This window comes from Hemicordylus capensis, chromosome 1 (genome assembly GCF_027244095.1).
Source record: "Hemicordylus capensis ecotype Gifberg chromosome 1, rHemCap1.1.pri, whole genome shotgun sequence".
Lineage (NCBI taxonomy): Eukaryota > Metazoa > Chordata > Lepidosauria > Squamata > Cordylidae > Hemicordylus > Hemicordylus capensis.
In genome coordinates, this window is record NC_069657.1 from 125,578,654 (window position 1) to 125,592,773 (window position 14,120).

Consider the following 14,120-nt stretch of genomic DNA (forward strand, 5'->3'; position numbering starts at 1 on the left):
TACAATAGATACTTCAGGTTTGCCCTCTGTAGTATGCCCAATACACACTACAGAGAAACATGCTGTAGAAGTAGGTCAGTAGAGAAGTATAATTTGCCAGTTTTCCGAGGAAGATCATCTTAAATCTTAACATGATGGGTGAAGAAATGTTATGTGGCATAAAGGTAAAGTGTGCTGTCTCCTGGCACCCACAGAGCCCTGTGGTTTATTTTGGAAGAATACAGAAGTGGTTTACTATTGCCTATTCCTGCCCAGTATGAGATGATGCCTTTCAGCATCTTCCTATATCACTGCTGTCCAATATCGTACCAGTGGGGATTCGAACCGGCATTTCCCCACTGTGCCTATTCCCAAACTTCTTGGATGTAGAAGTTCTGCTGATTAGTCTCAGCCAGCTGCACTTTCCATGAGCTCACTCTCCTTACAGGGAAGAATTCTTAATTCACAATGCAGTTGGGGCTAGACTGTCTTCCACACCCCCTGCTTCCAACTGAACCCCTCCAAAAAGCTGCTGCTGAGGATCTAGGACCATGAACAGCAGCATGGGATACAACCCACAAACCACTCCTCGCCCCTACCCCCACCATTTAGGTCCCCTGACCCTCAGCAGCAGCTTTTGGGGGATGGGGTTGAGGGAAATGGTTTGTGCTAGCACAAGGCTGCTACCCAGGATATTTAGATATGCAGGCTGTAAAACATTTTTTAATTAACAACGCACATTTTATCCAAGCCTCCTACAATCTGTTTGTGCTTTGATTACAAGTTAGTTTATAATAAGAGCATAAAGTTAATAGGAGTACATAGAGAAGATTACTTCCTGTTGCAAATACCACTGAGACAACCCCAGGTCACTGTAGGAATCCTACATGTGTTCAAATAAGTTGATTATTTCACAAAGACAGACTTGACAGTACAGAAGTGGTGTTCACCCCACAAATGTCTGTAGTGCAAGAAAAAAGTGTTACACAACACATTTTATTCAGCCATCAGTCCACCAATGCAAAAAGTTTACAGAGAATAGAAAGTGCATTAATAAAAGGCTTACCAAAGAAAAGAAAATATATTATCCATTCAAAATATCTTACAATTGAATGATGTAATAACTTATTCTGGCCACCTACTGATTAAAAGGAAAAATAAATGAGAATGACCGTTTTGTGTACACCATCACTTTCTAAGCCATGGGTCAGTAAAGATCACTGAGTCCTGCAGTCTTTCTTGCTTTCTGCATCAGGGCCCTCAGTTGGAATTGCTTGCGAGACAAGAGACGGACATGCTGAGAAAAGAACAAGCAAGAGGAGGGTAATTATCTGAGCATTAGCAGGAAACAGGTTATAAGCTTTCATTTGATCTGACCAACTTGGATAGGTTGTCCTCTACTGAAAGACACATTTAGAACTGTAGGTTCTAGAAGAGAATTTGCTACATAATGGATACATGTGAAGAGAAAGTGTACTTTAAACCCCACCAAAACAGGTTTAAGTGCTTATGTCTCAATTATTTCAGTGGAACTTAATTTTTCTCAGTGACATTTTAAAATATATCCCATCCCTCCAGTATGCTATTATTAATAAAATAGATACAATGTAAAATAGAAGATTAATAAAGTTAAACAAGTTCAAAGACCAGGCTAAAAAGACATTTAAAGTTACAATTGTTTAAAATTTCAAAATAGAAGTTATTAATAAAAAGCTAAAAGGCAGAGGATTATGAAAATTAAAGAACCTACCAGATATCAGCAGCAGATAAAATATTTAAAAAACCTCTTTAAAAAGATGTGTTTGTTTTTTAAGACACATTGAGGGAGAGAGCATGGCAAAATCTTCAGGGAGGGCATTCCCAAACCCAAGGGGCCACAACTGAAAAGGCCCTGTCTCTAGTCTCCACCAACCAGATCTCTGTTAGGGGGCGGGGCCATGAGCAGGGCCCGAGATGATGAACGGAGGCCTGGCATTAGATGTGTACTGAGTTCAAGCATTAAAAGTGATTCAAAAAGAAAATTGTGTGGAACATTTTCCTGCCAGAGTACTTCAAATCTCAATACACTAATCAACCAACATTGCTTGAAATTCACTAATTTATTTAAACAGAAATTAGTGCACATTGTTACATCATTACCAACACCTAAATCCATATTTGCCCCTCTACCTCTGACGATTGCTTTTTATTTCAATTGTCAGTCCAGTTCCTCAAGAGTAAGCAACATCTTAGAATAGCTGAGCAAAAAGACAAATCACACACACACACTAACAGTGAATTTAACTGGTTGAATGCTTACAGGGCCACCTCCAAAAAAGGTAGGTTTTCTTCCCCAAAACTTGGGAGGATTCCTAAGGCAAAACATGTAAAACTAAGGAGAGGGGAGGGAGAACTAAATAGCTTACATTATCCTAGAGGAAAACATGGCTACCCCACTGGAATCCCAGTAGGCATGGAGGTAAATACCTGCAATATGTTGTTTCAGGTCCCCACTTGTTGCTTTTTAAAATTTTATTGGTTTTTACAATATCTTAACAATCCCATTACATCTAATTAAGTAAATATTGACTTCCCGCTCACCAATCTGCGTGATTCATTAACTATACAAGTCAACCATTGCTATAGTAATTCAAAACATATATCCTACACATTGCAAACTCGATTTTACTCTACCCAACCTGCTATTATTACTAAATTTCAAACTCTTCTGAAAAGTCGATATTAGAAAAATAGTTCTTTAAGTATAGTAAGAATGGTTTCCAATCTTCTTTAAAACATTCCAAGTTTTCATCCCTTATCAATACTGTAGGTTTTGCCATCTCAGCATATTCCAAAATTTTTATCAACCAATCTTCTTTTGAGGGCATTTCATTGTCCTATTTCTGCGCATATACTATTCTGGCCGCCATGGTTGCATACATAAAAAATGTTAAGTTTCTTCTGGAAAACTCAGGTCCCCACTTGTAGAACTCCCTAACAAAATGCTTATTATGAAGGGTGTGTGGAAGGAGGGCCTTTATATTGTAGATGTAGACAATACACTATATTGTAGACAACCTGCTCCGATCATCCCACAGTCTGGCATGCGAAGCCGATTTTATCCCCTCATCTGCATTCCAGAGTGCATACCATTTATTTTGTTCCACAGAACTCAGCAGGTTGAATCCTAAGTAATGCAAGTGCAATAGCACTCATGCAAATGATCTTCCCTGGCCCCGCCTCTCTAGGCCAGCTTTCTGAACCTGCCAAAAGCCGCTATTAGGTTTTGAGGGACACTTGGGAATCATGTGGGTAGTGTGAGAAGCAGATTCCCAGAAACGGGGCATAACCTCTTTCCATAGATGGAACTGCACATATGTTTATGTGCAGTTTCCAGGGATTTCTCCCCTCCCACTGCAGCCCCAGCTGCCCTAGGGAAGAGGAGCTCGGCAAGATCACCAGCATAAGTGCTGTTTATCTCATGTTAATTAGGATACAGCCAAAGGGGAGTCATGGAGTTTTGTCTACACCAGAACGTGACAGAATGTTGGCAATATAAATCCCCAACTGGTCCGGCCCTGATCAAATAAAAAGGTATTTTTGAAGTTATAAAATGCACAGTTACTCATCAATCTTGGCTTTTTACCCAGGCTTTTATATGATTGTCTCTGCTGTTGCTCTTTGTACTTTGTATTGTTTTTATGCTTGTGTTTTAAATTTTTTAATCAGATGTTTTATATTTGTAGCTTAATATTTTAATTGTGCCATTTTTACAATCTTGTTTTTAAGTTTTGCTGTAAACCGCCTTGAAATGAAATGAAAGGCGGCATATAAATTTGAAATGAAAGGTGGCATATAAATTTAACAATAAAAAATAAATGAAATCAAGTTGGGGAAAATGTTTTGACAACCTGTGGAACTCCTGAAGTTGTTGAACTACAACTCCCATCATCCCTAGACACAATAAATTGTGACATCTGGGAGGACCACAGGTTAGGAGCCCTATTCTACAAGCTTCTATCTTATATCTGGTAGTGTATATATGCTCAAAGTATAAATTCTTCCATTTAGCCTCAAATGTATACAATATGAACAGACAGAAGGATAGTGCTTATTACAGGTAACAAAATGCTTATGTTTATGATTTGTTACATTTGGGGACCATGACTGATTACTTTTGTGGAATAAAGCAGGCCTCTATTCTTGTGCACTCCAATATGCTTGTCTATGACCGTAATAAAGACCGATTGATTAATTGTACACTCCAAAAAGAAATAAGGTGTCTGCTTATCAATCTGAAGAGGAAAAATGTGATTTAAGGCACATGGCATCTGGAGAATGGCTGCAAGTTTTAGTTGTAGGAATGAGGGGTAGAAAAGTACAGAGATTAGGGATAAAATGAGAACATTAAAAATAGTGAGACCAACAGAAAATGGAATACATACAGAGCAAGACACTTCATTGCACAAGCTTGTACCGTCCTGGAATGCTACAGTGAGGCTCTAAATTAATTTTGTGATGTAAAAACAGGGGGGGGGGCGAGAAATGATGTACCTGGAATGCTTCTTTCTGCCCTTCATATTGAATATGAAAATTGAATATTCAAACTAGTATAAGATTTAAGAATTGAAACAGTCACTTTAGTCTGTTACTGGTTACAGCAGAAAACCAATAAGAATCACAATCAGTGCTAAAAGCATGTGACAGCTTACATACATCTCTCTGTGTTCATTTAAAACCCAACTGTGTTACTGGGGAAAGTAGAAGACATTTAATTGTGTTTCATAGCTCTCTCCAATTTGGTGTGTGTCTCTCTGAACGTGTATATTTCAAACTTACCTTTAGAAAAATATCAAGATCAATAACTCCACGTCTCAATGCTTCACCCAAATAAAAAATGGTATCTTCAATGGCATTTTCCTCAGCATACAAGTTCAGAATCTGCTTGTAAAGTGGTGCCGTGGGAACAATCACTTCATCTATGTCATTATTTTCTGACTGACTCTCCATTTTTTCCAGAGCAGAACTCAGCTCTTCATCTTTCTTTTTTAGGAGGTCAATATTCTTGTCAACTTCAGCCTAAAATATATATATATGTATATTTTAAAATGTCTCGACAGCCATTCTACATTTCACTTTAACACTAATGATCATCACTACATTATTAATACTCTGAAATGGTATTCTCCTCTAACAACCATTTCACAGTGGCAGCTGTGAAAAAGGCCAATTCCATGCTAGGGATCATTAGGGAGAGGACTGAAAATAAAACTGCTAAAATTACAATGCCCTTATACAAAACGATGGTATGGCCACACCTGGAGTACTGCATACAATTCTGCTCACCACATCTAAAAAAGGACATTGTAGAACTGGAAAAGGTGCAGAAGAGAGCAACCAAGATGATCAGGGGCCTAGAGCACCTTTCTTATGAGGCAAGGCTACAACACCTGGGGCTAATGAGCTTAGAAAAAAGATGACTGTGGGGAGACATGATAGAGGTCTATAAAATCATGCATGGTGTGGAGAAAGTGGATAGAGAGAAATTCTTCTCCCTCTCACATAACACTAGAACCAGGGGTCATCCCATGAAATTGATTGCTAGGAAATCTAGGACCAACAAACGGAAGAACTTTTTCACACAAAGCATAATCAACTTGTGGAATTCTATGCCACGAGATGTGGTGACAGCCAACAACCTGGATGGCTTTAAGAGGGGTTTGGATAATTTCATGGAGGGGAGGGCTATAGGCCACCTCCAGCCTCAAAGGCAGGATGCCTCTGAGTACCAGTTGCAGGGGAGTAACAGCAGGAGAGAGGGCATGCCCTCAACTCCTGCCTGTGGCTTCCAAGTGGCATCTGGTAGGCCACTGTGTGAAACAGTTTGTTGGATTAGATGGGCCTTGGGCCTGATCCAGTACGGCTGTTCTTATGGTTCATGTATAAAGACAGCAATGATCCAGAAAGTGTCCTGAAAACTTTAAAAGCCTGTGATTGCCTTTTCCTGGACCTCTCCTTCCTTAGTGCAAGCAGACAGCCTGCTTCCCAATCCCCTTACTTCTGTTTGTATTAGGAACCAGAGGCTTGCCAAAGGAGCACAGCCAGCCAGCAGTAATACAGATATCTGATGCCTTAGAGAACGGGACCTGGCCTTGAAATTATGTCCCCGCGGGTTGGGGGATCCACAGTGACATATTTTTAAGAGGCACAGGCAGCTGAAGAGGGGAAGTGGGATTGCTGAAAATCACAGCCTCTACGTGACAGGTATTGCTGAATAAGCAAAATGGCATCTGCACATGCTCAGATGTCATTTCCTTCCTGACACTGCCCAAAGGCTGCTGGGAACAGGAAACTTCCTGTTTGGAGGAGCAAGGGAGGGGCAGCTAAGACCTGCCTTCCTCCTTTTAAAGTGCCTGCTCATCCCCCACTGAAATGATTCCACTGGGGCAGCTCAAAGCGTTTTAGCACCTCGAAATAGAGGTGCCAAAACTCTTTCAACACATCCCTATGTAAAAAACACAAACCTCCACCTCAACTGCTCTCAGTGCTTCAAGAACAGCATAGAGAGGGAAGAAAGTGGGAGCTGAGTAACTGGGGTAAAAGGAACTGTTCTCCTCCCCATATGACATGACCATATGATTGCTTCAACATATATAGAACTTGCTGCTCATTTGACTGTGCCACAACCATAGGATTGCAGCCTTTGTCATGACTAACTTCCAATTATTTCAATGGGTCTACTCAAAGCAGGATTAACACTGGATACATCTTATTGTGTTTTGAATTCTACTGACCAACTTTGTGTATATTTTGCCCTTCCCAAAAAGCCTGAAGATGCCCATGGAGGATGTTGAAAATGGAGAAACACAGCAAAAAGAAACAGGGTATTATGTTGTTTTGGAATTATTGATCTGATTGAGTGTATAAAAAGCTGGAAATACTACAGTTTTTGCAGGACAAATGGGTATCCCATTGTCTAATTGCTATTTAATAGATATAATACAAGTCTAACATCAAGTGGTCTTGTAGAACAGTTATTTTCCTTTCCTGGGATATTTCACAACCCCAGAAGGCACAAAATGTGTGAATTAATCTATGAAAAACCTGTATTGCTTAAAGGAAATGGAAACAAGTTTGAATAAGTAAGGAACATCTCAAAATTGTTTCCTTTTTTCAGGCATTGAATTTTGTATTTTGAGATGTATTTTAAAATACTATTTTGTATTTATATTGGTTGTATACCAAGTATTTTGTATCTAGAATACATTTGCTCAAGTATTTCGTATCTAAAGAAATGTTTTGCTCATCTCTGGCAAGATGGAAGTCATTACTCAAGAAAGTTCACCTTGAATCCATTTGATGTCTTCAAAGGAACACTCAGGAAATACTGTAGCAATGTGGGAAAAGGTTTTGTGGTCTGACAAAACTAAAATAGAATTCTTTGGCCCAAATGCAAAGCATTATATTTGGCACAAACCCAACACAGCACATCACCCAAAGAACACCAACCCTTTTGTAAAGCATTGTGGCAGCAGCACCTTATGGGGACGTTTCTCATTGGCACAGATTGGAGCACTTGTCAGGGTAGAAGGGACAATGAATGGAGAAAAGCACAAAGAAGTCTTTGAGGAAAACCTCTGCAAGAAACTGAAACTGGATGAAGTTCACCTTTCAGCATGACAACAGCCCAAAACAGACAGCCAAAGCTACACAGGAGTGGTTAAGGAACAAAAAGGTCAATGCCATTGAGTGGTCCAGTGCGAGCCCCAACCTGAATCCAAGCAAAAGTCTGTGGCATGACTTGAAGATTGCTGTCCATCAATACACCCCAAGGAACTTGATGGAACTTGAGCAGTTTTGTAAAGAGAAATGGTCTAATATTGACAAATCTAGGTGTACAAAGTTGATGAAGACCTATCCCAACAGACTCACAGCTGTAATTGCTAGAGAAAGTGCTTCTAAGAAGTATTGACTCATGGAGATAGAGACTTATTTATTTTATATACCGCCTGACTCCAAAGGCTTAGGCGGTTAACTTATCCAAGTTACATTTCAGTTCTGTATTTTGGATGTACGCTTCCTCCCACCCACTGCAATAAATACATTTTGTTTCCTCTGAAAAATGTGGAGTATGGTGTGTTGATGAGTGGAATAACACCTCATTTAAATGCATGTGTGCCTGACACACTGACAACAAATGTGGCAAATGTTCAAGAGGGTGTAGACTTCAGAGAGAGAGAGAGAGAGAGAGAGAGAGAACGTAAATATATATTGGCTGCTTCTTTTATATTGCTTAAGTTAAACAGGTTGCTTACAGTGAGGGAAATAAGTATTTGATCCCCTGCTGATTTTGTCTGTTTGCCCTCTGACACAGAAATGACCAGGCTATAATTGGAATGGTAGGTTTATTGTAGCTGTGAGAGACAGAACAACAACAAACAAACCCTCAAAAGCCCAGTGCCCAAAAGTCAGCGATGGATTTGCATTGTAGTGAGGGAATTAAGTATTCGATCCCTTCACAAAAGACGTCTTAGTACTTGGTGGCAAAACCCTTGTTGGCAATCACAGAGGTCAGACGTTTCTTGTAGTTGGCCACCAGGTTTGCACACAACCCAGGTGGGATGTTGTCCCACTCCTCTTTGCAGATCCTCTCCAAGTCAGAAAGGTTTCGAGGCTGATGTTTGGCAACCCGAACCTTCAGCTCCCTCCACAGATTTTCTATGGGATTAAGGTCTGGAGACTGGCTGGGCCACTCCAGGACCTTCATGTGCTTCTTCTTGAGCCACTCCTTTGTTGCCTTGGCTGTGTGTTTTGGGTCACTGTCATGCTGGAATACCCATCCACGACCCATTCTCAATGCCCTGGCTGAGGGAAGGAGGTGCTCACCCAAGATCTGACGGTACATGGTCCCGTCCATCGTCCCTTCGATGCGGTGAAGGTGTCCTGTCCCCTTAGCAGAAAAACACCCCCAAAGCATAATGTGTCCACCTCCATGTTTGATGGTGGGCATGGTGTTCTTGGGCTCATAGGCAGCATTCCTCCTCCTCCACACACGGCGAGTTGAGTTGATGCCAAAGAGCTCGATTTTGGTCTCATCTGACCACAACACTTTCGCCCAGTTCTCCTCTGGATCATTCAGATGTGCATTGGCAAACTGCAGACGGGCCTGTACATGTGCTGCCTTGAGCAGGGGGACCTTGCGGGCACTGCAAGATTTCAGTCCTTCACGGCGTAGTGTGTTACCAATTGTTTTCTTGGTGACTATGGTTCCAGCTGCCCTGAGATCATTGACAAGTTCCCCCCGTGTAGTTCTGGGCTGCTTTGTCACCGTTCTCATGATCATCGCAACTCCACGAGGTGAGATCTTGCATGGAGCCCCAGACCAAGGGAGATTGACAGTTATTTTGTGTTTCTTCCATTTGCGAGTTATCGTGCCAACTGTAGTCACCTTCTCACCAAGCTGCTTGGCGATAGTCTTGTAGCCCAGTCCAGCCTTGTGCAGGTCTACAACCTTGTCCCTGACATCCTTCGACAGCTCTTTGGTCGTGGGCATGGTGGTGAGTTTGGAAGCTGAGTGGTTGCTTGCTTCTATGGACAGGTGTCTTTTATACAGGTACTGTAACAAGCTGGGATTAGGAGCACTCCCTTACAGAGGGTGTTCCTCATCTCAGCTCGTTACCTGCATATAGTGAAAAGACACCTGGGAGCCTGAAATCTTGCTGGTTGATAGGGGATCGAATACTTATTTCCCTCACTACAATGCAAATCCATCGCTGACTTTTGGGCACTGGGCTTTTGAGGGTTTGTTTGTTGTTATTCTGTCTCTCACAGCTACAATAAACCTACCATTCCAATTATAGCCTGGTCATTTCTATGTCAGAGGGCAAACGGACAAAATTAGCAGGGGATCAAATACTTATTTCCCTCACTGTACTTGTAACAGATGATCTGGTAGTGATCCCCCTTGCCATCGAATGGGAGTGCCTCTATGCAGCCCTACATGTCCTGTTGTAGTGGAGTTGCACGCAACCAAGAGTGTCTTCTAAGCATTATTGCAGATGTTAAAGTGAGGGATTCCAACTCTGCAAGATGCTTTGCATTACTCAACTGTTGGCGTAGTCTTCATAAAGGTATTTTCAATTTTTTTCTGAAATTCCCCTAGAGTCAGATTGGCGCACTCTTCAAACAATGTTTCCCACAAAGAGTACGTATATTTTTATAAACAAGCTATGTAGTTGGCGATCTTAATAGTAAGGCATGCTGTTGCTTATGTTCTTCTGCCTAGAATACCTAGCTTCTGCCCCTCCTTGTCTGCAGGAGTTGTGTGGTGCTTTCCTCCTTTGGAAGTCGACACACAATCTATTACCAGTGAGTTAGGTACAGGATATTTAATAAGATGCACATTCTCCTCTTCTTGTATCCTGTACAGCATTTCCCGTCGCTTTGACATTGGTATGGACGTCTGGACAACTTCCCAAGCTGACTTTGCAGCCTTAGTAATGATGGGTAGCATTGGTAAGTATAAAGGTTGTAGCCCTGCAGTTCTTTTCATGAAACTGTACACCAGATCATCCAGATCTATAGTTTTTTGTTTCTGGTCCAAGCCGTGTACCTCTCTGCCACTTCTATAATCTGCTGGTGATAGGTTTTCATCTCCTCCATTGGCGACACAGATGGAGTTGTCGATACATTCCGGCTAGGTTCAGGGATGTGTTCATCTGACTCTTCCTCCGAGGAGTCTGATGCATAACTTTCCCCCTCATCCGAAGAGTCTCGCCGCTCAGCTGTATGGATGCTCAAAGTCCCCTGTGTGTCTGCAGTGCTTTCTACCGAAGATATGGCCCTTTTAACCATGGCCTGTTTCATGCTTTTCTCTGTAAGATGATTCCTTCTGTCTATCCTTTCAGTGTGCTTTGCATTGAAAGTTTGTGTTGCAGTGCTCTGTGGCACTGGCAAAGTCTGTGTAGCCACAGCACATCCCAATATTGGTCCCTCTGCTTTTGATTGGATAGTTGTTGGAACTATTGGTAGGGGTGGAAAGTTTGTTTGAATGGAAACATCTCTTATTTTGGAAATTGGTCTTTGTGCGATCATCTGCACTGACATGTCTTGACAATCATGTCTGTTAGATGTTACTTGTGTCACCGCTGCCTGGGTTAGTTGTGTAAGTGTCTTTTGCATTTGTCACAGTTTAAATTGAGAATATTCTTCCAGAGATAGGGTTACAGAGGTATCCCCCCAACCCTATGTGGCAGCAACCCAAGCACTGAGGTGGTTCCATATGGGCTCCTATTTGATACCAATGTTGTCCTTGGTACTGTTGCTCCGATTTCTCCTCCTCCTTGACATCCAGTCTGTGGCTAAGGAAGCCTTTGAACGTGGCAGTGGATCAAGTACTCTCTCCAGACTCCACGAGCTTTATAATTTCTATCACCAATGTCGGGTCTAGCTCTGCCTCTGCCTCGTGCTCAGCATCATGCTCAATGTCAAAGGCAACAGGCGTTTGTTCACTTGGCTTCGAAGCTGAGGATGTTGACATCAAACGCCAATAACTGTCTTGGTGTTGATGGAGACTGTTGTGGGGTTGACGCTGGTGAAAGCGAAGCTCCTCAATGTCATGGTTCCGGTGCCAGCAACTCCTTTGTCCGATGCTGCTCTGAAGTTGATATCAATGGGTCTTTCCCATTTCAAACTGGCTTCCGGGCTGGCTATGGGGTGGAGACTGCCTTGGTCGGCCTGATGGATGATCTCCAACTGGCAATTGACAGAGGAAGTGTGACTTTGTTGGTCCTTTTGGACCTCTCGGTGGCTTTCGATACTATCGACCATACTATCGACCATAGTATCCTTCTGGAGCGTCTGAGGGGGTTGGGGGTGGGAGGCACTGCTTTGCAGTGGTTCCGCTCCTACCTCTCGGGCAGGTTCCAGATGGTGTCCCTTGGAGACTGCTGTTCTTCAAAATCTGAACTTTTGTCTGGTGTCCCTCAGGGCTCCGTATTGTCTCCGATGTTGTTTAACATCTACATGAAACCGCTGGGAGAGATCATCAGGAGATTTGGTGCAGGGTGCTATCAGTATGCTGATGACACCCAAATCTATTTCTCCATGTCAGCATCATCAGGAGAGGGCATAACCTCCCTAAATGCCTGCCTGTAGGCAGTAATGGGCTGGATGAGGGATAACAAACTGAGACTGAATCCAGGTAAGACAGAGGTATTCATTGTGCGGGTCAGAACTCGAGAGAAGAGTTTGATCTGCCTGTTCTGGATGGGGTCACACTACCCCAGAAAGAACAGGTACGCAGTCTAGGGGTGCTTCTGGATCCAAGTCTCTCCTTGGTGTCCCAGGTTGAGACAGTGGCCAGAAGTGCCTTCTATCAGCTTCGGTTGATACGCCAGCTGTGTCCGTTTCTTGAGTTAGACGACCTCAAAACAGTGGTACATCTGCTGACAACCTCCAGACTGGATTACTGCAATGCGCTCTATGTGGGGCTGCCCTTGTACGTAGTCCGGAAACTACAGTTGGTCCAGAATGCGTCAGCCAGGCTGGTCTCTGGGTCATCTAGGAGAGACCATATTACTCCCGTATTGAAGGAGTTACACTGGCTGCCAATATGTTTCCGGGCAAAATACAAGGTGTTGGTCATAACCTATAAAGCCCTAAACAGCTTGGGCCCTGGGTTTTTAAGAGAACGGCTTCTTCGTAATGAACCCCGCTGCCCACTGAGATAATCAGGAGAGGTCCATCTGCATTTGCCACCGGCTCATTTGGTGGCTACTCAGGGACGGGCCTTCTCCGTTGCTGCCCCAAGGCTTTGGAATGCGCTCCCTAGTGCAATAAGAGCCTCCCCATCTCTGACATCCTTTACAAAGTCCTTAAAGACGCATTTCTTCACCCAGGCTTTTAACTGATATTCTTTTGAATGTTGTTTTTAGAATATTGTTTTAAAAAATTTAAATTATGTTTTACATTTCTTGCTTTTAAATTTTTGTTTTGTCTTTATTTTTAATTAATGTTTTACTTTTTAATCTTGTTGTAAACCGCCCAGAGACGTAAGTTTTGGGCGGTGTAAAAATACGATAAATAAATAAATAAATAAATGTTGCAACCCCATTGGAGAGGGGGTTGCCTCGGTTGTTCTGCTATGGTACTTCTTGTGTGATTTGTCTCTATGTTTCTTTGGTGGTGGTGTGCCCGCCAGAGTTTCGCCCTTTCTTCTTGATTTGTCCCATTTGGGACTGGCTTGTATGATAGCTGGTCTTTTGAAGGGCGTTTCATCCATTGAGGTCGAGGCTGTCGTCCCGCGCACAGAGGATTTAGACTACATTTGTGTTGCAGTCCTCAGTGCTGATCTTGAGGTCGAGCCTGAAGCCACAGGCAATTAAGGCATAGTTTCCTTGGGATGAAGTATGTTCTCCAGCAATGCAACTTTAAGTCAGGGTGCCTGGTTTTTCAAAGTCTGCTTGGAAAATGAAGCACAGACTAAGCAGGCTGAGGCACTATGGCCCTCCCCGAAACACAGCAAAAAGAGTTAGTGACCGTCTGTTGAGGGGAGTTTGCCCTTGCAGCATTTGCACCTTTTAAAGGTGGTTTTCTCCTAGGAACCTTCACACTCATGGGAGGCACAATAGGGCTTTGCCTAAAAGAGTAATCAATTCCAGTCCTAGGTCAAGCCAATAAATCTCACTGAAGACCAAGTTAAATTTGACAAACGATCTCGTAGTCCATTTAGTGTTCCATAATCAGTGCACCGTGAAATTTCCAAATACTTAACAAAATCCATGGAGTAGTCTGTAGTCGTTCCATATTCAAGCCGCTGGAACTTATTTTTTTTACAAATGCTTATTTCTGAGGAGCTTTAGAAAATCCAAACAAGTAATCTCTAAGGTGGTCAGAAAGAAAAAGAAAGAGGGATGCCTGCCGATTTAAAATACTGCAGAGGAGGTGGTTGAGGGTGTCTCGAGCAGCTAATGAATTTTACCTGAAGTTGGTCTGTGCATGCGCAGAACCCATCATTTATGACTGTGGTGGGATCACTATCCAGATCAGTCTATTACTGCAGCCTACTATTCTCTCCCTAGTTCTAACTTGTTTGGCCCTTTATATCTTGCTCATCTTTGGTTAGCACCTCTTGATTCTTTTAACTTCCTTCATAGTGGATC

The 14,120-nt window shown here is 42.5% G+C and overlaps 1 protein-coding gene across 1 annotated transcript in view; it reads right to left on the reverse strand.

The window, feature by feature from the left end:
• Positions 1-956: 956 nt before the first annotated feature.
• TSG101 (tumor susceptibility 101) overlaps positions 957-14,120 on the reverse strand; it is a 61,964-nt gene continuing 48,800 nt past the window's right edge. The window contains exons 9-10 of the mRNA XM_053287052.1: positions 4,798-5,037; positions 957-1,276 (exon numbers count right to left, since the gene is read on the reverse strand). Coding sequence (XP_053143027.1) covers positions 1,187-1,276; positions 4,798-5,037 — 330 coding nt within the window. The 3' untranslated portion in view covers positions 957-1,186. The remainder of the gene's footprint in view (positions 1,277-4,797; positions 5,038-14,120) is intronic.